This window comes from Oryx dammah, unplaced genomic scaffold (genome assembly GCF_014754425.2).
Source record: "Oryx dammah isolate SB20612 unplaced genomic scaffold, SCBI_Odam_1.1 HiC_scaffold_9, whole genome shotgun sequence".
Lineage (NCBI taxonomy): Eukaryota > Metazoa > Chordata > Mammalia > Artiodactyla > Bovidae > Oryx > Oryx dammah.
The window spans coordinates 17,305,025-17,331,287 of NW_024070193.1; the positions used below are offsets into that span (position 1 = coordinate 17,305,025).

General features: G+C 45.9%; 2 protein-coding genes across 2 annotated transcripts in view; one reads left to right on the forward strand and one right to left on the reverse strand.

Moving 5' to 3' along the window:
• ABHD6 (abhydrolase domain containing 6, acylglycerol lipase) overlaps window positions 1-26,263 on the forward strand; it is a 102,230-nt gene that overhangs the window by 6,692 nt on the left and 69,275 nt on the right. The window lies entirely within an intron of this gene.
• Window positions 3,746-25,486, reverse strand: DNASE1L3 (deoxyribonuclease 1 like 3). Its single transcript, XM_040246488.1, has 8 exons — window positions 24,948-25,486; window positions 20,732-20,820; window positions 17,371-17,460; window positions 16,714-16,826; window positions 14,039-14,151; window positions 11,281-11,438; window positions 5,503-5,599; window positions 3,746-5,192 (listed from the first exon to the last, which is right to left on the reverse strand). The coding sequence occupies exons 1-8, from the start codon at window positions 25,086-25,088 to the stop codon at window positions 5,076-5,078; spliced, it is 918 nt and encodes a 305-aa protein (XP_040102422.1). The 5' UTR covers window positions 25,089-25,486; the 3' UTR covers window positions 3,746-5,075.

The window sequence follows — 26,263 nt, forward strand, 5'->3', positions numbered from 1 at the left end:
GCCTGGAGCATGTGCGCCAGGAGGGCCCACACGAGGTTTGCTAAGGGGCTGGCGGTGCGTGCTTGTGAACGTGCGTGCGTGGGCCGGCGTGGCGCGTGCGTGGGCCGGCGTGGCGCGTGCGGGCCGGCGTCCGTGCACCTGAGAGCGACTAGAGCGCTCCTCTCAGCGAAGGGAGGTTGGCATGGAGTTTGGAAGTGTTTGAAAGCCTTAGACTTGAAGAGTGAGGGACTTTGTTCTCACAGGTTAGAGGGACAAAGAGGGGAGGGCACTTTTGGCAGAGGGAACGGCGTTACAAAGACCTGAGGCAGGAAGGTGGGGGAGCACGCTTGAGGAACCGCAATGAGGTTTACCTTTAGCTCAGTTTTAAGCTTTAATTTTTCTGTCTCTGATGCCGTCCTATTTTATTTGGCTATGCCGCGAGGTTCCCCGACCAGGGATTGAACCTGCTCCCTGGTGAGTGCAGGTGTTGGGTCCTAACCACTGGACCTCCAGGGAATTCCTGCCATTCTATTTTATATCCCTCACATGTTCTTTGAGAAACTACACTACACTGGAAGGCCCCGCTAGTTTTCTGTTTAATCCCTAGTTAGTACCAGCAAAAATTATTCCCTGCTGGGCTGGAGGAAGCACAAGCTGGAGTCAAGATTGCCAGGAGAAATATCAGTAACCTTAGATACGCAGGTGACACCACCCTAATGGCAGAAAGTGAAGAACTAAAGAGCCTCTTGATGAAAGTGAAAGAGGAGAGTGAAAAAGTTGGCTTAAGGCTCAACATTCAGAAAACGAAGATCATGGCATCTGGTCCCATTATGTCATGGCAAATAGATGGGAAACAGTGGAAACAGTGGCTGACTTTATTTTTCTGGGTTCCAAAATCACTGCAGATGGTGATTTCAGCTATGGAATTAAAAGATGCTTACTCCTTGGAAGGAAAGTTATGACCAACCTAGATAGCATATTCAAAAGCAGAGACATTACTTTGCCAACAAAGGTCTGTCTAGTTAAGGCTATGGTTTTTCCAGTAGTCACGTATGGTTGTGAGAGTTGGACTATAAAGAAAGCTGAGTGCTGAAGAATTGATGCTTTTGAACTGTGGTGTTGGAGAAGACTCTTGAGAGTCCCTTGGACTGCAAGAAGATTCAACTAGTCCATCCTAAAGGAGATCAGTCTTGGGTGTACATTGGAAAGACTGATGTTGAAGCTGAAACTCCAGTACTTTGGCCATATGATGCGAAGAGTGGACTCATTGGAAAATGATGCTGGGAAAGATTGAGGGCGTAGGAGAAGGGGATGACAGGATGAGATGGTTGGATGGCATCACCAACTCGATGGACATGGGTTTGGGTGGACTCTGGGAGTTGGTGATGGACAGGGAGGCCTGGCGTGCTGCGGTTCATGGGGTCGCAAAGAGTCGGACACGACTGAGCAACTGAACTGAACTTTGTAAATTAGATATTTCCATCTGGGAGGGTTTCTCAAAGAAAAATTATAACAATTTTCCTACCCAGTGTCTACTGCATTTTGCTCAGAATATTTTTTTTTTAAGGAGAACTCTGTAAAGACTATTGCATTTTCCTCCAGGATGGTACTGTAGTACCCCCTGAGTTTAACTAACCAACAACAATGTATTAAGCAGTGACTAAGATTTAGCTCTGTCCTTATAGAGGTAGTGGTTGGGGATGGAGAACAGACATTGGCCAGGTGATTATACGCGTGATGAGATATAGGAAGGAAACACACAGGGCACCATGGGAAGATGTAATCGCAGATCCCAAAATAGACTGGGGAGAGTTGGCCAGAGAAGGCCTCCCTGAATGAACAAGGTTTAAGCTGAGTTTCGAGGAATGAGAAGGTTATTAAGTGAAGGGGAAGAAGAGCAATGCAGGAGGAAGGAAACAGCATGTGAAAAGTCCCAGAGGCTGGCGAGAGCGTGAACAAGGAGCGAAGCGGTGTGACTACAGAGTGTACACGGTTGAAAGTGTAGTTGGAAAGGTAAGTGAAAGCCAAGAACTATTTTGTGAGAGCTTTGTGGGCCATGGTGAAGACTTGGTAACTGATACAGGTGTGACCTCTCTCACCCACAGACTCCCCCTGCCCTTGTACTTTTTCTGGGAGGGAAGAGAGATGTGATCTCCAGTTTGTCCTTCTTTTTCCCCCTGATTTTGCATCTGCCCTTTACACTTGCCTTGTGCAACCCGAGGCAGAGATGGGAGCCAGGGTGGCTGAACTAGAGAAGTTCCCTTCTGCATCCCCCTCCCTGCCCCTCCAACCCACAGGGAGAGGATGCAGGGCACTGAAGAGCATGTTTGTTTGAGGTAAGAAAGGAGTGTTGATGAGGATGACAAGACAGCAAGGACTGGAAGTAGGGACATCTCCATTTCTCAAGACTCAAATATGCCAAAATACTTGCTGTGGTGAATGAAAAAGAATTGGAAACGGCCTGATTCCTTGTATGGCAGAAATTCATTCTAAATAATTGAGAGCCTTAAATAACTGGGTGCATATACCCAAAGGCTTGACTGGCTTACCCTTTAACGAAACAAGTCTTATTAATAAAAATAACCCCTCCATTTGTTGAGGGCTTTTGAGGTAGTCGGTCACATAGTGTTTTAAGTGCATTATCTTATTTAAACTTCCTCCGGGAGGTTGATTCTTTTTTAACTCCACTTTATAAATAAGGAGACTGAAGTCTGGTGAGCTGCTCAAGGTCCCCCAGTTAATAGGTGATGGTGTACACCGTGCTACAACTCTTCTCATCTAGGAGGGTATAGGAGTGTGGGTGAAAGATTTGGTCCCCAATAAATAATGAAAGAAAAATCTGGTCCTCATATCACCTAGGCCATTCAGAGAGTGAAAGTCACTCAGTCATGTCCGACTCTTTGTGACTCCATGGACTATACTGTCCATGGAATTCTCCAGGCTAGAATACTAGAGTGGGTAGCTGTCCCCTTCTCCAGGGGATCTTCGCAACCAAGGGATCAAACCCAGGTCTCCTGCATTGCAGGCAGATTCTTTACCAGCTGAGCCACCAGGGAAGCCCTCATATCACCTAGGAGCTTATTAAAAATGCAGGTTCTAGGGCCACCCCAGACCTACTGAGACAGACTCTGAGGGTGCTGGACCCTGGGGAATCGGCATGGTAACTGGTTCCCTAAGATTTCAAACCCTCTGGACAAAGCCAAAGCTGAACACATAGGACCAGGGTACACCCCACACCCCCAGAAGTCACTGGCACTCTTTGTCCCAGCCAGGCAAAATGAGCCAGAACAATGGGAGGATGTCTGGGGCTTGTTAAGTTGCAGCCAGTGAGAAGAAGCCGCACTTCGTCCCCTCTTGCTTGGCACAGTTTGCCCAGCATGGGAGCTGGCAGATGTCCATGGCCCCAGTAAGTTGCTCCAGTGCAGGCACAGAGAGATGTCTTACAGCCAAAGAGGCTGCAGGGTGGCGAGACCAAGCCAGAGACAGAGACAGGCTCAGGCAGTGTCTGGCTTGCTTCCCCTGCCTCCCCCTCCTGGCACAGAGTCTTCCCAGCCACGTTGCTGGCCTTTGGGACAAAGGGATGACCCTTTCCTCAGCAGTGAGCTCATTTGTGAATCGCTTGACCATTTTGCACCTTGGAAACTGGAAGTTTTCCTGGGACTGTGAGCACTGCTCATAAGGGGTCACGGAAGCCTTGTAGCCTTGCCACCGCCGGTTCCAGCAAGGCCTCTCAGGTTCATTGCATGTTTGGAGAAATCAGGGCATGTTTAAAGCAGGGCACTTTTGATTTTATTCTCTCAGCCAGATGTAACCAAATCTCAAATATCAGGCTTACAGTCTCTCATTCTTATATCAAAAGTCACATCGCCCTCAGTATAATTAGGAAAATCAGTAAAAAGGGGGACTACGCATATAGTATACCAGGCTCTATTTCTCAAGATTACACACGGTGCTTATGTGCAGAGTCTCTCAGGTGGAATGCATTAGCTGGTAAGAGGGCCCCCTTCTGAGACAGGAAACCAGAGATGGAGGGCTGGGCAGTGTCCCTTGTCATTGCTTCTTTCTTGCTACTGCTTACAGATTTAGTCCTGCTCACGTACTACTCAAAGAAACAATATAAGGGAAGACAAAGCAAAACAAACCAAAATGGTCACCGTGGATATGGGTAAAATGGTGCCTTGCTGCTGCACTCCTCTGCAAGTCTCCAGCTGCGGGAAGATAACAGGGTCCTCCAGCGCCTCCCAGCCTGCTGGGCCTTTGTCCCGCCAGGCCCCCACAGAGCCCACATAGTGGCCCTGGTGAACACACGATGCGGTGTACGTTAGAGGAGGAGTATGGCGTATGGCGGTTGCTGAGCCCAGAAGGAGGGAGAGCTTGGGGCATGCAGGAAAGGGGCAGTCCTGCTGGGCTACAGTCCATGGTGGGCAAAGGTAAGGCAGACATGAGAAACCAGGAAATAGAGACCTTCCTGGGCATGCAGACACCCTGGGCGCTCTCCACATGGTGTCAGGAGCTCCTGAGGGATTTTAAAATGGGATGGGGAAAGGGGCTGGGCTGTGGGCAGATTGGAATTTCAAAGGATGACACTGGTGATCGCTAGGCTCACTGAGTTGGAGGACTGTTTGGAGGCAGGGAGACCCGTGGGAATGGCCTCATCCTGCATCCCTGCAAGATGTGATGGTGGCCTGACCTCACACAGGAGGGCCAGGTCCTAATGCAGTTCATTGCCCAAATCATGGGGTACTGTTGGGGCCTTGGCATTTTGGCCTTTGGGGTCGTTTCCTGTGGAACAGGATGGTCAAGACAGAAAGCTGATGTTCCTCTTCATGTGGCTTCTCAGCTGTTTGAGCAGTGACACCTGCTGGGGTCAAAATATGAAGCCCCCAGTTTCCTTTCTAGACATTCGGGGAGGTTTGGGCTCAAAAGGGAGAATAAAAGACACTCTTCCCAGTTTGGCTTAAGATGAAGTAGATTCAAGTTGAAAAATGGAAGCATTTGGGGCAGTCTTGTTTCCTGAGCACAGGGAACAGTTCATATCTGTTGGAGCTGTTTTATTTAGAGGCAAGAAATAGTTAATAAAAACGGCACCTTTGTATCTAGGCATGACTGGCCTTTTTTTTCTTCTTTGAAGAGACAGATTTTTTGCTGTTGGTGAAGGCCCTCAAAGACTGAAGTTTAAATTCAACTGGAAAGTGGTCACTGACATCCAGGGCCTGTAGAGGAAAGGGAGATAGATTTGGGAATTAGGAGACACCTTGATTTTAGTGACAAATGAATTCAAGCTGAGGGAGGCTGAGAATGAAATGGCCCAAGTCACCCAAAGGAACACACGCTGGGAGCATCATCCCTGGGCCAGTTCAGTCAGAAATTGAGGCAGGTCTTCAAGTCATGGAATCATAGGCTTTGAGACCCAAGGTCCAGTGGCCTAGGGTCAGGTCTCCATTGGTGACCTAAACCATCACTGGGTGACACCAGCCCATCTTCCCAGGACAGTGGAACAGAAAGGTGAGATGACAGCTGTACCTTCTTTTCGGACAACCTATAAGCTTTCTGGAAATCAAAGACGTGGTTTGATTGATGAACAACAGAGTTGACAATCTCTTGTCCTCTAAGCACAATCCTGAAGAAGGAGAGGGAAAAGAATCCCATTAATCCACCCTGTTGTTATCTGAGATCAAACCAGGCTTCTTGCTTGACCTCTGGAATGACTGAACTGCTTGGCCCTTTCACATGAAGTTCAAAAGTCCAGCCCCGGTTTTAGCTTGTGCTGAAGCTCAGAATAGGCCACCCCCAAAATAGGCCACAACGGCATATGATTATTTTGAATTAAAATTACTTAAGAAACAGCTAATGCAAGAGGAACACTCCTTTCTGTCTCCTTGAAAACAGGAAATAAATCTCCCCTGTGAAAGGTACACTCCCTGCATCTGGAGGTAGAAGGAAGGACTAGCACCCTTATCTCCAGAAACAGGGAATTCAGGCCAACACTTCTGTATAAACAAACTTTGTTACTTCTTTAACTGACTACCCCCAAGCCAACACTGTTTAAATTCTTCACTGATTGAGCACCCAAACCTGAGTTTTTTGTCCTCTCAATTCCTTGCAAATTTGTTGTCTAAAAATTATTAAAAAGCCTTCTGTTTTGACCACTGTAAAAAAAATTACTTTTATTGGAGTGCATTTGATTTCCAATGTTGTGTTAATTTCAGGTATACAGCAAAGTGATTGAGTTATACAAATATTCATTCCTTTTTAGAGTCTTGTCTTATATAGGTTATCACGAAGTATTGAGTAGAGCTCCCTGTACTATACAGTAGTTCCTCATTGGTTATCTATCTTATAGTAGTGTGTGTGTTCATTTCAAGCACTTGATTTATCCCTGTCTCTCACATTTCCCCTTTGGTAACAATAAGTTTGTTTTAGAGATCTATAAGTCTGTTTCTGTTTTGTGAATAAGTTCATTTGTATCTTTATTTTTTTAATTAGATTCCACATGAGTGATATCATATGGTGTTTGTCTTTGTCTGGTTTGCCTCGCTTAATAGGAGCATCTCTAGGTCCGCCCATGTTGCTGCGAACGGCATTATTTCACTGCGTACGGCTGAGTAATGTTCCATTATGTACATACATACCACATCTTCTTCATGTGTTCCTCTGACGATGGACATTGAGGTTGCTTCCTTGACTCGGCTTTTGTAAATAATGCTGCAGTGAACATTGGAGTGCATGTATCCTTTAGGGTTATGGTTTTCTCTGGATATATGCCCAGGAATGGAATTGCTGGATCAGATGGACGTGAGTCTGAGTGAACTCCGGGAGTTGGTGATGGACAGGGAGGCCTGGCGTGCTGCGATTCATGGGGTCACAAAGAGTCGGACACGACTGAGCGGCTGAACAGAACTGAACTGATGGTAGTTCTCTCTGTAGTTTTTAGGGAGCATCCATACTGTTCTCCATAGTGGTTGTACCAATTTACATTCCCACCAACAGTGGAGGAGAGTTCCCTTTTCTCAATACGCTCTCCAACATTTATTCTTTGTAGACTTTTTGATGATGGCCATTCTGACCCTTGTGAAGCGATACTTCATTGTAGTCTTGGCTTGCATTTCTCTGATAATTCGTGATGTTGAGCATCTTTTCATGCGCTTTTTGGCCATCTGTATGTCTTTGGAGAAATGTCTATTTAGATCTTCTGCCCGTTGTTTGATTTGTTTTTTTGACATAGAGCTACATGAGCTGTTCGTATATTTTGCAGATTAATCCCTTGTCAGTCACTTTGTAAATATTTTCTCCCATTCTGAAGGTTGTCTCGTTTTGTTTTAGGTTTTGTTTCCTTTGTTTTGTTTATGGTTTCCTTTGCTGTGCAAAAGCTTTTAAGTTTAATTAGATTCCATTTGCTTATTCTTGTTTTTATTTTATTACTCTAGGAGGTGGGTCAAAAGAGATATGTCTGCAACTTGACCACTTCTTAGGTTCCATTTCTATAAGACCTCTGTGTGTACAAATTAAGATTTGTTTCTTTTTCTCCTATTAATCAGTATTGTGCCAACTTTATTGTCAGTCCAGCCACAAGAACTCAAGTGGGGTTGAAGGGGGCATTTCCCCCTCCCTGACAAAGACCCTCACCACAGCACCTGTGGTTGAAAAACAGGGTCATCCCTGCTGTGGCCTGTGGGCACCAGGACAGTGTCCCCTGTCCAAGCAGGAGCCCTGGCAGGGGACGGGATGTAGACATCTTGGCACATAGCAATGGCTGGAGTGCTGAAGGATGTTTCCTTTGCAGTTATTTTCACTTTTCCTGATTCAATTATAGAAAAAGGTCCTCAGTTCAGTTCAGTTCAGTCGCTCAGTCGTGTCCGACTCTTTGCGACCCCATGAATCGAAGCACGCCAGGCCTCCAAAAGGTCCTGGCTTATCTTTAATGTTTCCCTACACTCCTATTTCATCCGACAGGGTATTCTGCTGACAAGAAAATGAAGGCATAATTTAACATTTGTTGGTTTTCATTGGGCTTACTTTTACAATTATTTTTTGATTGATGACAAGTAATGCTGTTTCCTTGCCTTCAGTTTTGTGAAATTTTCTCTTGAAATTAATTTTATTTCAGTAATAATGGAATAGATTTAAAGACTAACACAGAGGAAAAAAAAACTACAGTACTGTCGCTATGCATGCTGACAGAGAATAGGAAAGGAAAAGGAAAGGAAAGTGAAGTCGCTCAGTCGTGTCCGACTCTTTGCAACCCCATGTACTGTAGCCTACAGGCTCCTCTGTCCATGGGATTTTCCAGGCAATAGTACTGGAGTGGATTGCCATTAGTGGTGGTTAAATGGAGTCCAATATACCTCAAATATGGGGACGTGGTTAGGGTCTTCATGGCCCTGACCAACTGGCTGAAGAGTGACAGTCTGGGTCGGACTGCCTGCCCATGACTGTCCACTGAGCCTTCCCCGATTCCAGCCAGCTGACCTGGTTTCCTTTGCTGGCTACCAACACCACCTGACAAAGTCCATGGAGTTGCAAAGAGTCGAACACAACTAAGCAACTAAGCACAGGACAGCACAGGAATTCCCTGGCAGTCCAGTGGTTAGGACTCAGCGCTTTTACTGCCATGCTGCTGCTGCTGCTGCTAAGTCGCTTCAGTCGTGTCCGACTGTGCGACCCCATAGACGGAAGCCCACCAGGCTCCCCCGTCCCTGGGATTCTCCAGGCAAGAACACTGGAGTGGGTTGCCATTTCCTTCTCCAATGCATGAAAGTGAAAAGTCAAAGTGAAATCACTCAGTCGTGTCCGACTCTTTGCGATCCCATGGACTGCAGCCTACCAGGCTCCTCCATCCATCGAATTTTCCAGGCAAGAGTACTGGAGTGGGGTGCCATTGCCTTACTGCCACAGCCCAGGTTCAATCCCTGGTCAGGGAACTAGTTTTGACCTCGTCTCCATAAGTAAACTCTTGGCATTCAGGCGGAGATTTCTTGAAGCCATCCTTTCAGACCCAGAGTGTGAAGAACAGCATAGTTAGGGCTCCCCTATTTTGGACTTGTGTTAGTTTCGTGTGTGGGCGAGTGAGGGGATTGCACTAAGCTTCCTGGGCTGCTCTAGTGCCCAGCCGGCTCTGAGCATCTTGGTGTGTCCACCAGCACGCCCCACACAGAACAGAGACTGCCACTGAGGCCCTTTCATCTTCTCCCTTTATGCCTCTTTACAAACCATAAGAGATACATACTGTCATGGAAAACAGAAAATTCAGAGCACCGAAACAAGAAAGTAATGTTTAAAAAATCATGTAATCCTGTCATCCTTTGGCGTACAAGTGTGTAAAACTGGAGGGCCTTTTGGGACTTCCCTTGTGGTGCACTGGCTAAGACTTCGTGATCCCAATGCAGGAGGCCTGGGTTTGATCCCTGGTTGGGGAACTAGATCCCACGTGCTGCAACTAAGCGTTTGCATGCCACACACACACACAAAATCCCACGTGCTACAGTGAAGGTTGACAATCCTGTGTATTGCAGCTAAGATCCAGGGCAGCCAAAGAAATAAAGAAATGAAAATAAATGTTTAAAAAATACAATTTTTAACAAAACATCTGGGAGTCCTTTAGTAAACCTCTTTTCTGACCTGCTCCTCTGCCCCATCTGATCCATCTTCTGAGACGCACTGTTCTTCTGCACATTGCTTTCAGTCACCTCCCTTTCCTCTGCCAGGGAAGAGAACTGGGACCACAGAAGGGACTTAAGCTGCCAAGGCCACACAGCTGGCATATGCAAGTGGGTGAGGGAGCAAGCGATCCTCTGCAACCAGCTTTGAGGTGGCCTCTCACAATAGGATGGAGGGGGCAGTACCCAGGCCGCTCAGTCTCCTGTAACGCCCCACCGTGGTTCTGCTTTTCCCATGGCCAGGGCTGTTTCCATTTAGGGAAGCTGAAATGATGAAGTCTGCAGAAGGCACACTAGCCCTCAAAGCTCTTAGAGGTACAAAGGAGGTCATGGGATGAAAATGAAAGTCAGAACTTAAAACTAGAGAAGGGAGAACTGTCCTCTGGGCCATATCATGCTTCCTTGGTGGCTTGCTGAGCTCGGGGAATGAGCAACCGCTCTGAGGACCGGGGCTCCTCGGGACTTCCCCACCCACGGTTTCTGCTGTGGATGGGCCAGTCATGAATGTTCCCACACTTCAGGTCCTTCCTCACTTTCTAACTTAAAGAGCAAAGTTGAAAGCTGATTGAAAATCTCCAAGGACAGTTTATAAATACTAGAGAATGCTATTATTTAGATGTATATATTTGCATTTAGAATGGTAAAGGATTGCAGATCCAGATTGCAGATCCACCTGCAATACGGGAGACCTGGATTCAATCCCTGGGTCAGGAAGATCCCCTTGGAGGAGGTGGGTGGCAACCCACTCCAGTATTCTTGCCTGGAGAATCCCATGGACAAAGGAACCTGGCAAGCTACAGTCCATGCAGTTACCAAGAGTCAAACACAACTAAGCAACTAAGCATAGGACAGCATGGGAATTCCCCGGCAGTCCAGTGGTTAGGACTCAGCGCTTTTACTGCCGTGGCCCAGGTTCAATCCCTGGTCAGGGAACTTAGATCCTGCAAGCTGCACAGTGCAGCCCATCCACCCCTCCCCCACCCCCAGTGTATGGTAAATCATTAGAAGTATAAATTGTCTTGCAGTAACTACTCTCGTTTTTAGACTTTTATCCTGAGGAAATCATAAATACAAAATGCATATATATATGTGTATATATATATATATAGGGGGTGCATTACAGCTTTGCTTTTAATAGTAAACCTTTGGTAATGACCTAATATGCCCAGTGACAGAGAACTGAGTGAATAAATTGCAGTATAACTTTGTGATGTAGTACTTAACAGCCAGTGAATATATTGAGCACTTAACCATATTCCAGATACTGTGTTAGAAGATTTATAAGATTTATACATTTTTACTTTGTTTAAACCTCATGTTTAATATAATCTGTTTTACCAGTAAGGGAACAAAGACACAAAGAGCTTAGCTCTCTTGGTCCCTGACTTACTAAGTGGTAGAGACAGAATTAGAATCCAGGCCCATCCAACAGCAAAGCCCGCTCTTGCCACTGCTAAGCTATGTGTTTAAGGCCACTATATATGGCCATTCAGTTTGCATGCTTCACAAAGTACCCAGTGGAGGGGCCTAAAGTCAGAGCAGCTCGGCTCTCCAAGCAGGAGCTTCATCTGCCCAGAAGGAGCCGCCTTTCCCAATGCGCATCAAGCACTGTGTGGGCCCAGGTGGTCTGGCAGACGCCTCCTACCTGTCATAGGCACAGTTTGTGCTCTTCTTTACCGTGGTGTCCTCTTGGTCCCCGATCAGCCAAACGAACTTGGGGTCCGTCCTCAGGCGGATGTCCTTCCAGGCCTTCTTGGGGACGTAGCTGCAGCCGGCGTTGAAGTCACCCATGAAAATGAAATTCTGAAAGACAGGATTTGTAACTGTCTCCTATAGGTAGGCATTGTTGTCTAACACTTTCATGCAGACCTGGTAGCAGGGACTCCTCCTTGCACACCCAGTAAATGATGAGTTCAGTTATCAGCTAAATGTGTCCCCTCAGACTCATATGTTCTAACCCCCAGTATCTCAGACTGTATTTGCAAATGACCTTTAAAGAGTTACTACAGATAAAATGAGGTTACATATAGGGTGGGCCTACTCTCATATGACTTGTGTCCTTATGAAAAAAGATTAAAGCGTAGACACAGAGGGAAGACCAAGGAGAAAGCCAAACCCTGCTGCCACTCTGGTCTTGAACATCCAGCCTCCAGAACTGTGAGGATAGAAATTTTTGCTGTTTAAGCCACTCAGTCTTTGGGACTTTGTTAATGGCAGCCCAAGGAGACTAATATAGGGTCTTAATTTCTTTTTGTTTTTTAAAAGAAGAGGCCACAGTTTAAAACAGAGCCACAGTTCTGATGAGTATTGGATGGGTGAGTATGACAAGGAAGGATGTTTTTAGTGGGAAGAAGGATATTTGTTGTAGCTGCTCCCTCCTGTTCTTAATCACCGAGTCACTCCAATTTGGAGTACAGATTAAAGATGAAAAAACACAGCTCAGTTATTCCCTCACATCTTTTTTCTCTGCGGGTATAAACATCTGAATGAATCCATGCCTTTTGTTTCCAAGAAAGGAAAAGTGAACTCAGGTGGAGTCTTTGGCATTGCTCTTTCCTCTCTCTTTTTGAAGCTGGGAACTTAACTCTTCGTGGGAATTTTGCCTGTTGAGGAAGTGAGAAGAGCTTACGGGGAGGGGCTGATAGAATGAGTTGTCCACCTCTGCCCTAACGCCACCATCAGAGTTTTCTGCCTTGGAAGTGATTTCTCCTGTAGGGCTTTTGAAACAGAATTTTAGTATTCTTATGAGCAGAAACAGATTTCCTTGTTAGTGCTATTGTTTGGTGCTGTTGCTGACCTCAGAGTTTTCTTCAAAAACATTTTTCTTTGACCTTGGGGTATCATGGTTTTCCCTGAGACTGGTGGGTGCAGTTGAGGACAGGATGTCATCCTTAACTGGAGTGTCAGGCAGCTTCTATTTATGAAGGCATGATTTCCTGAGCACTTCCTGTGTGCCAGGCCAAACATTAAGTGTTAAAGTTTATTTTAAATCTCACAGTAAGCACTAAGAGGTAGAAGGGATCTTTGTCCCCTGTGGAAAGAGTAGAGGATATAGTGACCTACTGTAGGCTACTAGACTTGGAAGTTCAAGTGGTGAAGTTTAAGGACTGAATCCAAATCAGCCTCCTGAAAGCCCCTCCCTCACTCAGCACAAGAGTTTCCCCTCTAGGTCACTTTTGTACCACTGAGGCCTCCCCTGTACCTGGCATTTAACAGATGCTCAGTAAATTCTTGCCAAATGAGTGAATGGAATTTATAATTTAGAAACGTGAGTGTTTTTCGTACCCTGCCTTTTACAAATCAGCAGTGAAACACACCCCTGCATGCACCATGACCCAGCTCTGTGTCCACACTTTACTGGACTGATTTTGCACTTTGAGCAGCAGAACTGAGGTGGAGGGATTGTGTCATTGGAGTCACATCTTAAAAGGAGAAAGAAGAATGAGGAAGAGCCCTCTGGATCGCTTCCATATGTGCCACACACTTTCATACACCTCACAGGGTCTGGGGGTGGAGGGTGGGTTGCCATCGCTGTTTTCCAGATGAGGAAATAATTGAGGCCAAGAGGGGTGGTGGCCATATTGTTATTCCCCTTCTGTGAGAGCACCCCCAGTTTCTTTGAGAAACCATCTTCCTCCTCTACCTTGGTCTGAGGTTGGGGTGGGACTGACACAGACTTGACCAATCAGAGCATCTCAACCACCTGATCAGTGATTGGTTCAGGGACGAACATGTGATCCAGACTTAGTCAATGAGACTCCATCCCAGTGGATTTGTTCCACCGTGGGACAGAAAATTTGTCAGTTGCTTTACAAACTGCTGGTGACTATCTTGCCATCATATGGGTGGAGACAGCCTGAAAATGGAGCCCACCAGGGGAATGGGAGGCTAAGAGATGGAGGGTGGAGAGAGACAAGACAAGCCCCAATTGCCTTGTCCAACTCTGCCTTGAACCAATGAATTGCTGTTTCTTTTCATGAGCCACTTTGGGATTCTGTCACTTGTAACTGAAAGATTTCTGACATCTCTTTGTCTCGCTGTTCTCAGTTGTGAAGTTGGAATGATCAAAGTGGTTACCTCATCTGGTTATTGGGAGGATTAAGTAAACTTATCCATGTCCAGCCTTAGCATAGTGCCTGGCACCAGCTATTCATTTGCTCAGTGAATTTTGGCAGCCATTGTGGAGCAGGGTATGAATTTCCCAAGACCCACAGGGAGCGTACTCAGGCACATTTAGCAGAAAGATATTTTGGGCTGAGAAAAGGCCTAAAATGAAGCTCTCAAGTGGTGGTCGTCTGCACAGACCCTGCCTCCTCACCCTCCCTCAGAATTGCTCATCCCCTCTCAGGAACCAGATTCTGCCCCTGCTAGACAGGAATTCAGCAGACATAGAGGGTCATCACCTCTGCATTCCAGCGACGTTTCACATCTGTGTAGACATCAGCCAGCTCATCAATCTCTCTAACGGATGTCTCAGGGGTGGTGTGCAGGGGGACAATCACGAAGTCCTTGACAGCTGAGGAACAGGAAAGAGGCAGAGGTCACACATTTCCTCTGTCAAGATTCCATGAACACTGCTTCAGGGAAACAGGCTGTCCCCGCAAAAGGCACGGACTGTGTCATCTAGGGCCCCCCATTTCCAGAAGTTCCAGTGGTCGAGATGTAAATAACCTTATGGTCATTAGGCTGCCATTTTCAGCACACCAAAGCCTTTTTTCTCCCAGTTGCCCTTCCTGACTAAGAGAAAGCTGGTAGACAGTGTTCCTCACTGGCATTGTGGATGTTTTTATTTTCTCATTAAAAAAAAAATGCCTTGTATTTTCTATTTTTAAAAAAACATTAAGCCTGTTTGACTTTATACTAAGGAAAAAAAACTTTTTCTAAATAAAAAAAAAGAGTTTTCAGTTTATACTCCTTTAGTAATTAGAAGGAGGGGGTGAAGCCTGAACAATTTTATTTAAAAAGCAGAGTGGCCCTTTGTGGGCCTCCCCAGCAGGAGGGGCTGAGGGAGCCTGAGTGAGAGGAGGTGGGTGTCTTGCCCACCTGCAACAGCAGGTACCTTTCTGAATGCCTCCTCCTCAGGCTCTCCCTTGGTCTGCACCTGAGTGCCCTCTCTTCTCAGGAGCTGGGGTCTATTAGGCAATCACTGCTCAAGTCCCACAGGGGGAAGTCCATCAGACCAGCAGCCTGCCTCCTGCCTTGCTTCAGTAGCCTCTCACTCTGCTCCTCCCTCCTCCTTACCACTCCCCAGCCTCTTTTTGGGCCCATGAACATCCCAGCTCCTTTCCTGCTTCTGAGCTTGGGTGCTCACTGTGCCCTGCCGCCAGAATGCCTTTCCACCGACAATCTGTGACTGGCTGCTTCTGGTCAGAGCTGTTGTCACCTCAGGGAGGCGTCCCTCAGTTGCCCAGTCTAAGGTGGCCCCTTACCTTGCTATTCAGTAAACTTTGCTTACTGCCTTCATGCTCTGAAATTACCTGCTTGGCTTCTTAGGTTGGCCCACTGGAACCTAAGCTCTCCGAGGGCAGGCTTATCTTCTTGTTCACCCTCTTGGCTCCAAAACCTAGCACCATGCCTGGCATGTTGGAGGTGCTCAGAAATGTTTGTTGATTGAACTCATGAATGAATGATTGAGAGAATAAATGAAGGAAGAAAAGATAGATAAATGGCAAACTCCTTCCTCTTTAATCCCAAACAGAGGGGACATAAAGACATTTCCTTGTTCAGATGGAGAGAAAACTCCAAACATGGCAGAGCTGTGGTGCCATCCCAGCAGGGGTGAGTGTTGTGGGGGGAGGGTAGTAGGGAAGGGTGGAAGCTCCAGACAAACAGGTCTGTTCAGCACTTCATGAAGGTTGAGTACTCTCTCAAAGAAGAAAGAATCGGTTGGTGGGAAGGGCCTCTCTGCCAGGTCAGCTGAACGTGAATCATGTGCGTGACAAAAACTATTATTGAATGTCTTCTCTGAAAGGCATTTCTGGTTCCTCACCAGAAGCCCTCACCAATAGCCCCCACCTCCTTCTCAGTTTTTTGTTTGTTTCCTACTGAAAATCTCCTGCTGTTCTTCCATGTTTGTTTTCCTGAAATACTCTGTTCTGAGCTATTAACCCTGTGCAGAAATAGTTAACTTCATAGTTCAAGATGTTAATATTTGTGTGATATAGATATAGGTGTTCATATGTACAGCTCTGACTGTTTAGTTATTATCTGTCTCCCCTGCTGCACAAGGACAGGGACCTTTTCTGTCTTGTCCAGTACCCATGTAGTGGGTATCGAAAAAAAGATCTGATTCTCTGTAGTTCCAGTCTACAAATCAAAGTAATTCTTGACTTTCTGTTGAGTATTGCATGGTGGTTGAAAGCGTGGGCGCCTGAGATGGCAGTTTATGTTACAGCCCTGGCTTGTCCACTTCAATAACTGCTGGATGACCTTGGGTGTGTGACTCCATCTATTTGAACCTCAATTTCCTCTATCGTAAAGCAGAGACAGTCCTAGTTGCCATCTTGTTGGGTGTTGCAAAGATGATAGGAACCTGGCGTTCATCACGGATAAATAATTGTTAGTGACTAATACAAGTACTATTTTTGTCAGAGATCAGGGTGCAATATTTTAGATTTCCTCTCCGCCCCCAGTCTGTGGGGGAGATTGCTCTGTGATTACTGGAGAGGCAGTGTGGCTCTAGGTTGGGAGATCGTCTTTGTTAGCCAGTGTTCAGATTTTTCAAATGAAGGAACAGCTGTCCTTGATTGGGACTGGGGGATTTTTCTAAATAATTGGCATCAACCTAAATGCTCCAGAGGTTACTCTTACTAGGTAAGAGGTTATTATTGATTCCAGAAAGTGGCTTCTAGGACAAGGAGGTCTTGAGCTGTGGCATTCCAAGCAGCCAGCCTGGTGTCATCAAACTATACCATGTCCTCCGCATTCAAGTATTAGGAGCCCCTAATGGTCACCTCAAGTGAAATGCCTCCCTAAAGATGCTGCATAAACCCTGGGATCACAGGTCACAGCTCAGGGCTGCTGCCCATTCATGGGCTCGCTGGGGAAGTGAGGGGTGAGAGGGGCCTGTGGGTCTCACCGGTGTATGGTGACTGGAACCAGACCACAAAGGGTTCCCTGGAAAACACATCTGCGTCTCCAGCCTGATAGTCATGGTAGAGGTAGCTTTGTTTTACAGACACTAGCTTTTCTCTGGAAGAAAAAAGAAAAAAAATTCCTTCTAGATGAGTTGGCTTTCTTCTTACTTCTTTGAAGAAGCAGAGACGAATGTTCCCACAGCTTTATGGGCCTCCCCTGCAGAGTTGAGTGCCGGAAGGGATCTTTTACCTGAGGACAAGGCTCAGTCAGTCTCCTCAAGGGCCAGAGCCCTTGGGGAACTGAATATCTGGGGAGCTCAAAACTTAAAGGTCAGACTCAGCAGAAATTATTAGTAGGAAGAAAATGAGAATGTGATGTCCCAGAGCAGCCATGCTGGGCAATTCATGTTTCCATCCCCTGCCAGGACTTGACCATGAGGGATAAAGAACTCTTGACTTTCCTGACCAGGTCACCAAGTCATCCAGCAAATTAGTTAATATTATCCTTTCCATCAGCCCCACTTTTAACAGCTCAGTAATTCGATCAATATTGAGAGCTGGTTTGACATCTAAATTTGGTTTTGAGGAAAAGATTTTTATTCCATTCACGGTCACATTGATAAGTAAACCATGTTCCGGGAAGCATAATTTATACTTACTTATAGAGAAAGGCATACTGTTCTTTATATGTGTTTCTTCCAAGGCGAGCGCTAATCACATAGTTGTATGTTATGTCTCTTCTTGAATTTCTGGAAAACAAAAAGATTTTACATTGCATCTTAAAGAACAAACAGTTCTCTCTGCCTAGGTTCCCCTCCCTCCAGTCGGCTTCCATATGCCCAGTGGCATCATATAGAAGGGCTTCTGTTCATTATAACCTTCGAGTCTCATAAGAAGGGCCACCACTGACTGGGAATGGGACATCTGCCATTATTTCTTGTCCTGATGAGAAGAGTACTATTGTTCCTCCATTTTTATAGTTTGCAAGTACAGAGCTGGGATTTGAATTGAGATTCTGCTGCTGCTGCTGCTAAGTCGCTTCAGTCGTGTCCGACTGTGCGACCCCATAGACGGCAGCCCACCAGGCTCCGCCATCTCTGGGATTCTCCAGGCAAGAACAATTGAGATCCTACTCACCCCCAAATCCACCTGCTTTGTCCTGTACCTGTCTTCAGGTACAGGACATCACTGAGACCATAGAAGATTCAGGCCACAGTCAGCCCCGAAGGTTGTTCTGGCCCGTGGCTGGGCTGCACCTCATACTTCCCGGTAGAATAAACTTCACCAGGTTACTCCTGAGCATTTATCGTATGCAGGATTCCTACTAATATTTTTTTAAAATTGTATTTATTTTTTATTGAAGAATAATTGCTTTATAGAATTTTGCTGTTTTCTGTCAAACCTCAACATTAATCAGCCATAGGTAGACATATATCCCCTCTCTTTTGAAGCTCCCTCCTGTCTTCCACTCCTTTAGGTTGATACAGAGCCCCTGTTTGAGTTTCTTGAGCCATACAGCAAATTCCTGTTGGCTATCTATTTTACATATGGTAACATAAGTTTCCTTTTTTCTCTTTCCATACATCTCACCCTCTCCTCCCCTCTCCCCATGTCCGTAAATCTATTCTCTATGTCTGTTTCTCCATTGTTGCCCTGTAAGTAAAATTTCTAGATTCTGTATATATGTGTTAGAATACGGTATTTATCTTTCTCTTTCTGACTCACTTCACTCTGTATAATAGATTCTAGGTTCATCCACCTCATTAGAACTGACTCAAATGCGTTCCTTTTTATGGCTGACCTACTAAGATTTTTGTTGGACATTTCTTTTCTGTTCTGAAAACCTCCAGGCATTTTTCTCACAAGTCCTGAAACTGTGATTCCAAATAGCTATTGTTTCTGTTCTGGCGGCTGAAGATACAGTCATAAAGTCCCATTGATCCTCTGCCTCACCCTTATCAGGAAGACTTGACTCTCACGTGTATGTGTCAAACCTGCTGATAACTCCACCCTGGGCAGAGTCTACTTCATCTTCCCTCTAGAAGATCTGGGGGTATGTCTAAGCTGTGGCATATTCTCAGATTCCATTGGGAGAAACCAGAGGGGGCTTTTAGGGGCCAACTTAGAGCCTGCAGAAATTCCTGGAAATTAATATTCAAAGGCAGATCTGGCTATGGGGGCCCCAGGAGTGCAGACAGTGGATTCCTCTGGGCTTCCAATTTGGAAAGACTGGCTCTGTTCTAAATCTAGCCTGCCAAGTCTTAGGTTGGCAAACTGCTTGCAATGACTCAGCTATGAAGTGACGAAGGCCCTTCCTGGCTTACAGAGAATTAGGAGACAAACAGGCCTGGCTCTGCTTGGAGTCCACAGCACAGACTAGGGAGGGTGGGTGGAACTGAGACCCCTGAGGGTGGGAGGGGTTAATCCAGACCAGCTGCAAGTGGTGCCTGTAACTCCTGTCCCCTCAGGCCCCCATACTTCTGAAAGGTGGCCCGGGCCACTTCAAAGAAGGCCGAGGGGACTCAGACTAGAGCACTGGCTTGGAGTCAGACACCACCCAGGTACAAAGGTAGGTTTGGCCATTTACTGGCTGGGTTACCTTGGCAGATCCTTGCTGTCTGTGTCTCGGTCCCTCAGCTATAAGGGAAGCAGTGGTAGAACCTGCTCTACAGAGTTGTGAGGAGTGAATGAGATAGCACACGTAAACTGATAAACAGGATGCCTGGCCTTTATGGCGCGGTTACAGTCTGTCTGTAGCTGTTTCCTTGGCCTTCTGGATCATCACTTGCCATTACATACGTCCCCTTACTTTTACTAGAGAGGAACATCCCAGCACTAGTTGCCACTGCTCCATACCAGGCACAGCTTAACCATTCACATGCATGATTTGATTTAAGTATCACCACATCCCAGGAAGATGAGTTCTATTATTAGCTTTATTTATAGATGGGGAAAATGAGGTACAGTGAGGTTCAGTAACTTGTCCAAGGTCATAGCCGAGGCAGAATCCAAGCCCACGTGGTCTGAGCTGAGTGGAGGTGCCTAGCGCCTGGGCTTCATTCCCTCTGTCATTGTCAAGAGCAGACCTGCGAGGCCAAAAAGGAGATGCTCTGCTCCAAGTCTGGACTCTCAGATGAGAAACTGAGGCCCAGAGAGGGGTGGTTGCCACCAGCCCAAGGGCCTCTCTCTGTGAAGGAGAGCATCGAAGGCTCTTTCTCTCAGCCTTCAGACTTTTTGTAAAATACTCAAAAATTCAAATCAAATAGTCAAGTTCAGACTTTGTAAAATACTCAAATCATACAGAGGTTTATGTCCCTGGGGTATATGTCCACGGGGTTGCAAAGAGCCAGACACAACTGAGCAACTGAACTGAACTGACAGAGGTATATAAAATAAAAAGCAAATGTTTCCCATTTCTTCACACCCCTCTTCCAAGTGGTCCTGCAGTCATACCCACCACGCCCCGGAAGTAACCACTTTTAACAGCTGAGCACATCCTTCCTGTCTTTCTTTTATGCCCATGCAAACTCAGCCACACCCTTATTCATGTATGACGTAGCGTGATTACTAAAATGGGCTCTTCTACGTATGGTTCTGAACTTGCTTTTTGCCATGTATTGTAGCCATCTTTCCATGCTGGAATATTTAGCTCTAAGCTACTGTGTAGTAACCATGACTTTTAATCGTAGTGTAATATTCCAGCCCATGGGCATATCATGTTTTCATATTTGCACTCAATCTTTTCTTTGTGACAGTACTTCAGCTCAGCTTCTAGTCTGTTTCGTTTCTCTCAGTCCTGATTCCTCACCCATTTCCCTCTTTTGTTTTATCATATTAAAACTAGCTGGTTGAAAATGCTCAGGACCACAGTTAAAATTGAAAGCCTGGGCAGTGTTGGCCATGTGACCTGGTGGTCTGGGCCAGTGCTGGTCCTCACACTAGTTTCAGTTCCCAGGGGGTTTTCAGATGTCCTTGCACCTGGCTTTGAGCCGGCAGAGGGTCCAGGGGCCCCATCTTTACCCATTTAGCTTCTCCATCAGCGTGGGACAGATCCTGTTGTTGCTGTCCTTGATTTCCATCAGGAGTATGATATCACAGCGTTTGATGACCTGCAGAGAGAGAATTCCCCAGGGGTGTGAGGCCATTTACTACAAATAATGAAACCTTTTAATGGGCACTTACTCTTTTTTTTTTTCATTGTAGTTGATTTACAGTGTAGTGTTAATTTCTACTGTACAGCACAGTGAGTCAGTTATACATACGAAAGTGAAAGTTTTAGTCACTCAGTCGTGTACCACTCTTTGCTACCCCATGGGCTGCAGCCCAGCAGGTTCCTCTATCTATGAAATTCTCTAGGCAAGAATACTGGGGTGGGTTGCCATTCCCTTCTCCAGGAGATGGAACCTGGGATCAAACCCGGGTCTCCCACACTGCAGGCAGATTCTTTACCATCTGAGCCACCAACAATGTCAGAGGGTTCCCTTTCCTCCACATCCTTTCTAGCATTTGCTATTTGTTGACCTTTTAATGATGGCCATTCTGACTAGAGTGACTGCAGTTTTGATTTGCATTTCTCTAATAATTAGCAACATTGGGCATATTTTCATGTGTCCATTGGCCATCTGTACGTCTTCTTTAGAGAAATATCTGTTTAGATTGTCTGCCCATTGTTCGATTAGATTGATTGATTGTTTTATTATTTGGGGGGCACTTAATATGTTTTAAGTATCAGATTGAGTGCTTTGTTAAATTAACTATCCTCTTCTCAGAAATAAATGATGGACTCCCTGAGCATGGTAGGCTACAGTCCATGGGGTCGCAAAGAGTCGGACACCCCTGAGCGACTTCACTCACTCACTGAGGTAAGTACTATTATGATATACATTGTAAAGACAAAGAGCCTGAGGTTCTTTCTGGGAAAGCTGAGATACTATCCAGAATCACCCAGCTAGAAAGTGGCTGAGCCAGAATGTGAACCTAGGCAACCAGAATCCAGACCAAAAGCACACGACCCCTGTTAAATCCTGCAAGTTGGCTTTGTTTGAATAATTACAATAAGAATAATAAATATATCTATTAAGGCCTTAGTAAATAAAAAATACCAGGCTGGATACTGCAGAAATAAAGAAGTACAATTATAATAATTGTAGGAGTGAACATTTATTGTGAGCCTACTCAGAGCCTCACCAGCTCTGAGACAGCTGTGATTTTGAACTCATTAAGCATAGGAGGAAACCCAGCTCAGAGTGACTGAGTGACTAAAGTCATGAAGCCAGTATAGGTGATAAGAGTAGGATGTGAAATCAGGTTCACGTGATTGCAAAGCCCACCATGCTGTACTATTAAAATACAATCCCTCCCTCGAAGACTCGTTATCGGTGAAGAAGACCATGGAAAGGACTAGCTACAGTGAGAGACCAAAGGCAGTTGTGCTGAGTCAAAGTCAGGCCCATGAGAGTGTTGAGGAATAATTAGTTACATCTGCCCAGAGGATCATGGAAGGCTCCACGGAGGATACTTTTGAACAAGCCCTGAGAGGCAAGAAATAATTCAGTGTGGGGAGTTTCCTGGCGGTCTAGTGGTTAGAACTCTGTGCTTCCTCTGCAGAGGTCACAGGTTCGACCCCTTGTCAGGGAACTAATATCCCAAATGCCTGCCATAGGGACTGGTTAAAAAAAGAAAAAAAGAAGAACTCAGTGGGTAAAGAATTACAGGAGGGTCCCCTTCAGAATGAGCAGTAAGCTGAAGACCAGGGTGTCAACACCCACTGGAGGCCACTGGGACCTTCCTTTGTATGGAATTCTAGTGAGCTGGAATTTGGTGGTCAAAGACAGAGGATCCTCGGTGTTCATTTTGTCTTTTCACATGACTTCCAGAAACACGGAGCAAGGGGATTATGCCACTGGTCCTATTTCCAGAGCACATATATATTCTAGTTTCGTCTCTAAAAAGAGCAGAGCAGAGAGGGCCACCGACACTGGCCTGGTGCCATTAAGAAGTGCCAGGGGCTGAAGATACCCCAGTGTAGTGACAGAGGAGGAAGACTGTGTCAGAGTCTGCATGCTTCCATCAGCAGGCTTGCATATCACGGCATCAGACTTGTAGGGTTCACCAAGGAGAGCTGGGTGCTGCTCTCCCAGCCAGCCTCCTGATTTAGTCACTTAACCACTGTCAGATCTTTCTGGAAAGCACTTTAGAATATGTATATGAAAAGTGAAAAAAAATGTTAGTCACTCAGTTGTGTCTGACTCTGTGACCCCATGGACTGTAGCCCTCTAGGCTCTTCTGTCCATGGAATTTTCCAGGCAAGAATACTGGAGTGGGTAGAAGATCCCGTCTTCAGGAGATCTTCCCAACCTAGGGATCTAACCTGCGTCTCCTGCACTGTGGGAAGATTCTTTACCATCTGAGCCACCAGGGAAATGCTTTAATACTTTGATCTAGTTTTCTCACTTTGAGGAATGTCTTCCACTGTAAAAAAGTTTCTGCTATTACTCTGCATCTCAGTTTCCTTATCTGTAAATTGGCATAGTAATAGTCATTCCCTCACAGGATTGTTGGAGGACAAATGAATCCTTAGAACAGGGCCAGCCATGTAGGAGGCAAACAACAAAATGTTGTTACTATTATTATTACCGTATGGGATTTCCTAGGCAAGAATACTGGAGTGAGTTGCCATTTCCTTCTCTTGGGGATCTTCCTGACCCAGGAATTGAACCCACATCTGCTTCTTGGCAGATGGATTCTTTACTACTGAGCCACCTGGGAAGCCCTTATTACTTATGCAGATCAAAAAGGAAGATGTATTGCAACAGAAACACTGGAAATATCCTAAGCATCCCCAGATGGGGAAGCATCGAATGAAACACGTTGGAAACGCAGCATAAGGCATTAAAAGTTGTGTTTTAAAAGAATATTAACAACATATGAAATACTTCTTATATAAAAGCAGAATAGGGTATCTCCATGCTGCAAAATAGATGCATGTTTATGTATTATTTTTGGATAGTAAAACATCCACAACAAAGTTACCCAAGTGCCAACAACTGTTACCTTCAAGTGATAGGATACTTCTTTATATGTTTCTGTATTTTCAAAATAGTCCATATTGACTATTTTTAGTTTAATAAAATTAATTTGTAAAATATAAGTTTATAATTTTAAAAATTACCATCCTAATTAAAAAAAAATTAAGATGTTATTTTACAAAAAAAAACTGATGGCGAAGAAATTGTAGGTGAGGAGGTGATAGTGTTTATGAAGACGTGACAGATGTGATCATGGCTTACTTAAGTTAAATGAGTTGTCTTAATATAAAATGCCTAATACAGTGACTGGCACAGAGTGGGCCTAGCAAAGGCCCTGTCAGTGTGAGCTCTTACCGTGGACTCATTATATTTCCACAGTAACCCTGCGCTGCCAGCCAGGTTGTGTGAGGACCATCTTACTGAAAGGCGCTTAGGGGCTCAGGGAGAAGGGACTGGCAGAGCTGGTGCATCTGGCTGCCCAGTGAAAGGTGAGCATAGGGCCCCTGGTGCTCCCACCAGAACGTGGTGTCTCTGGGGTTTTGTAAGGTGATAAAACCCAGAGTCTTGGGAAGGATTTCAGCCCCAGCATCAAACATAAATTAACCTATAGGATAAAGTGGAGAAGGCAATGGCACCCCACTCCAGTACTCTTGCCTGGAAAATCCCATGGACGGAGGAGCCTGGTGGGCTGCAGTCCATGGGGTCTCTGAGTCGAACACGGCTGAGCGACTTCACTTTCACTTTTCACTTTCATGCATTGGAGAAGGAAATGGCAACCCACTCCAGTGTTCTTGCCTGGAGAATCCCAGGGACTGGGAAGCCTGGTGGGCTGCTGTCTATGGGGTCGCACAGAGTCGGACACGACTGAAGCGACTTAGCAGCAGCAGCAGCCAGCATAGGATAAAGAGAATCAACTGACACCAGAAGAATGTGAACAGAGTCTCAAGACATTGATCAGATTACCCAAGGGAAGTCTTAGCTAAGTGGGGAGAAAGATTAGACTTGGGAGTTGGAAAAAGGTTGATGGCTGGAGGGGGAGAGAAGGAAAAAGAAAGGGAGAGGAGTGGAAGGGGTGGGAAAGAGTCACAAGCTTCCTTCTCCCTAGGGGCTAACTTCAGTTAAACAACTCTTGAGTCTCTTAAAAGTCCAAAAGCTTTAGAGAAAGCGGAGGGTATCCAGCAGTCCTTCTAACAGGAAAATGGGCTCACCTTCACAATGACATCCATGGCATTACAGTTTGCCTTCTTGGATTCCCCAAAGGACCTCACATTGAAGGAGCAGATCTTGAGGGCCAGGGCACTGTGGGTGGAGAGGAGGAGAAGCAGCAGGCAGGCCAGCGGCAGAGGCATCGTGGCTCCTCTGACTTCAGGGCTCGGAGAGAGGGTAGCAGTGTCTGGAGAGCGGGCTCTGGGCCACCTGCCCAGACTCCGCTGACTTGTAAAGCTTGCTGATAGCAAGAATTACTGGATTCCTTGTTGCTGCTTTCACTTCTCTGAGGAACTGAAGATCATGGGTTTTATTCCCCAAGGGAATGAAGGAAATGAGCTAGTTTTTAGGATCCCCTGTTTTTGTCACTCGGATGAGGAAACTGGTCCACTTAATCTAGGCATCAGTCTCTGCAGTCACTCTTAACCCAGCAGGAAGCCAGCCCTGACATCTGGTCATTTCTGCTGTGATCACATACCGTATGCCTTCTCCTGGAAACTGATGAACTCGGAAATGGTCCACCCCAGAGAGCACCTGGGGTGTGGAGCCTTCTGTGTGTGGGTGGGAGGACAAGGAGGCAGGGGACAGTGGGGAATTCTGCCAGGTTTGGGGATTTGGCAGTTAGCTGTCCCTGGACACACCCAGATTCCAGCTCGCCAACAACTCTGATGGGCGTAATTAAAGCCAAGTCTGGTTTGAATAACATAATTTTTAAGGCAAGTTTTGTTATATACAATTTAACACACCAAATACTAGCAGTGTATTGCCAGAAAAGCAGTTGCAGATCTGCTGGGATGGGTCAGTCTTTGGACTGAAAGGACAGAATTAGGCCTTTGGTGAGATCCATGATTCAATCTGATTTTATTTAATGTTTGTGAGAGTTGTGTGGCCCCGTGAAAGGAAGGTTTTGCAAGAACTGTAGGATTTTAGTCAAAGTAAAATGGCTCTTGGGGCTTCCCTGTCTTCCCACTGGTAAAGAATCTGCCTGCCGTGCAAGAGATGTGGGTTGGATCCTTGGGTCAGGAAGATCCCCTGGAGAAGGAAAAGGCAACCCACTGCAGTAATTTTGCCTGGGAAAATCCATGGACAGAGGAGTCTGGCAGGCTACAGTCCATGGGGTTGCAAAGAGTTGGACCCGACTTAGCGACTAAACAACGACAACAAAATGGCTTTTAGAGATTTGGGCAGGAAGATGAGAAGATCTGAAAAACAAAAAAGTACAAAATCCAGTCAGTTTATAAACCCAAGTAGGATTTGCAGACCTTGTCATGGAAAAGTCTTCTGTGAAGAGAGGAAGTAATAAGTTGAAGGCAGTGTT

Bases quoted from the DNA above. Each gene is read 5' to 3' on its own strand.
- DNASE1L3 (XM_040246488.1), bottom strand. From the start codon at position 25,088: ATGCCTCTGCCGCTGGCCTGCCTGCTGCTTCTCCTCCTCTCCACCCAC. The intron at 20,821-24,947 runs GTGAGCCCATTT...CTCTCTCTGCAG, and splicing joins CCATGGATGTCATTGTGAAG to GTCATCAAACGCTGTGATAT. The intron at 14,152-16,713 runs GTGAGACCCACA...CCTGTTCCTCAG, and splicing joins GTTCCAGTCACCATACACCG to CTGTCAAGGACTTCGTGATT.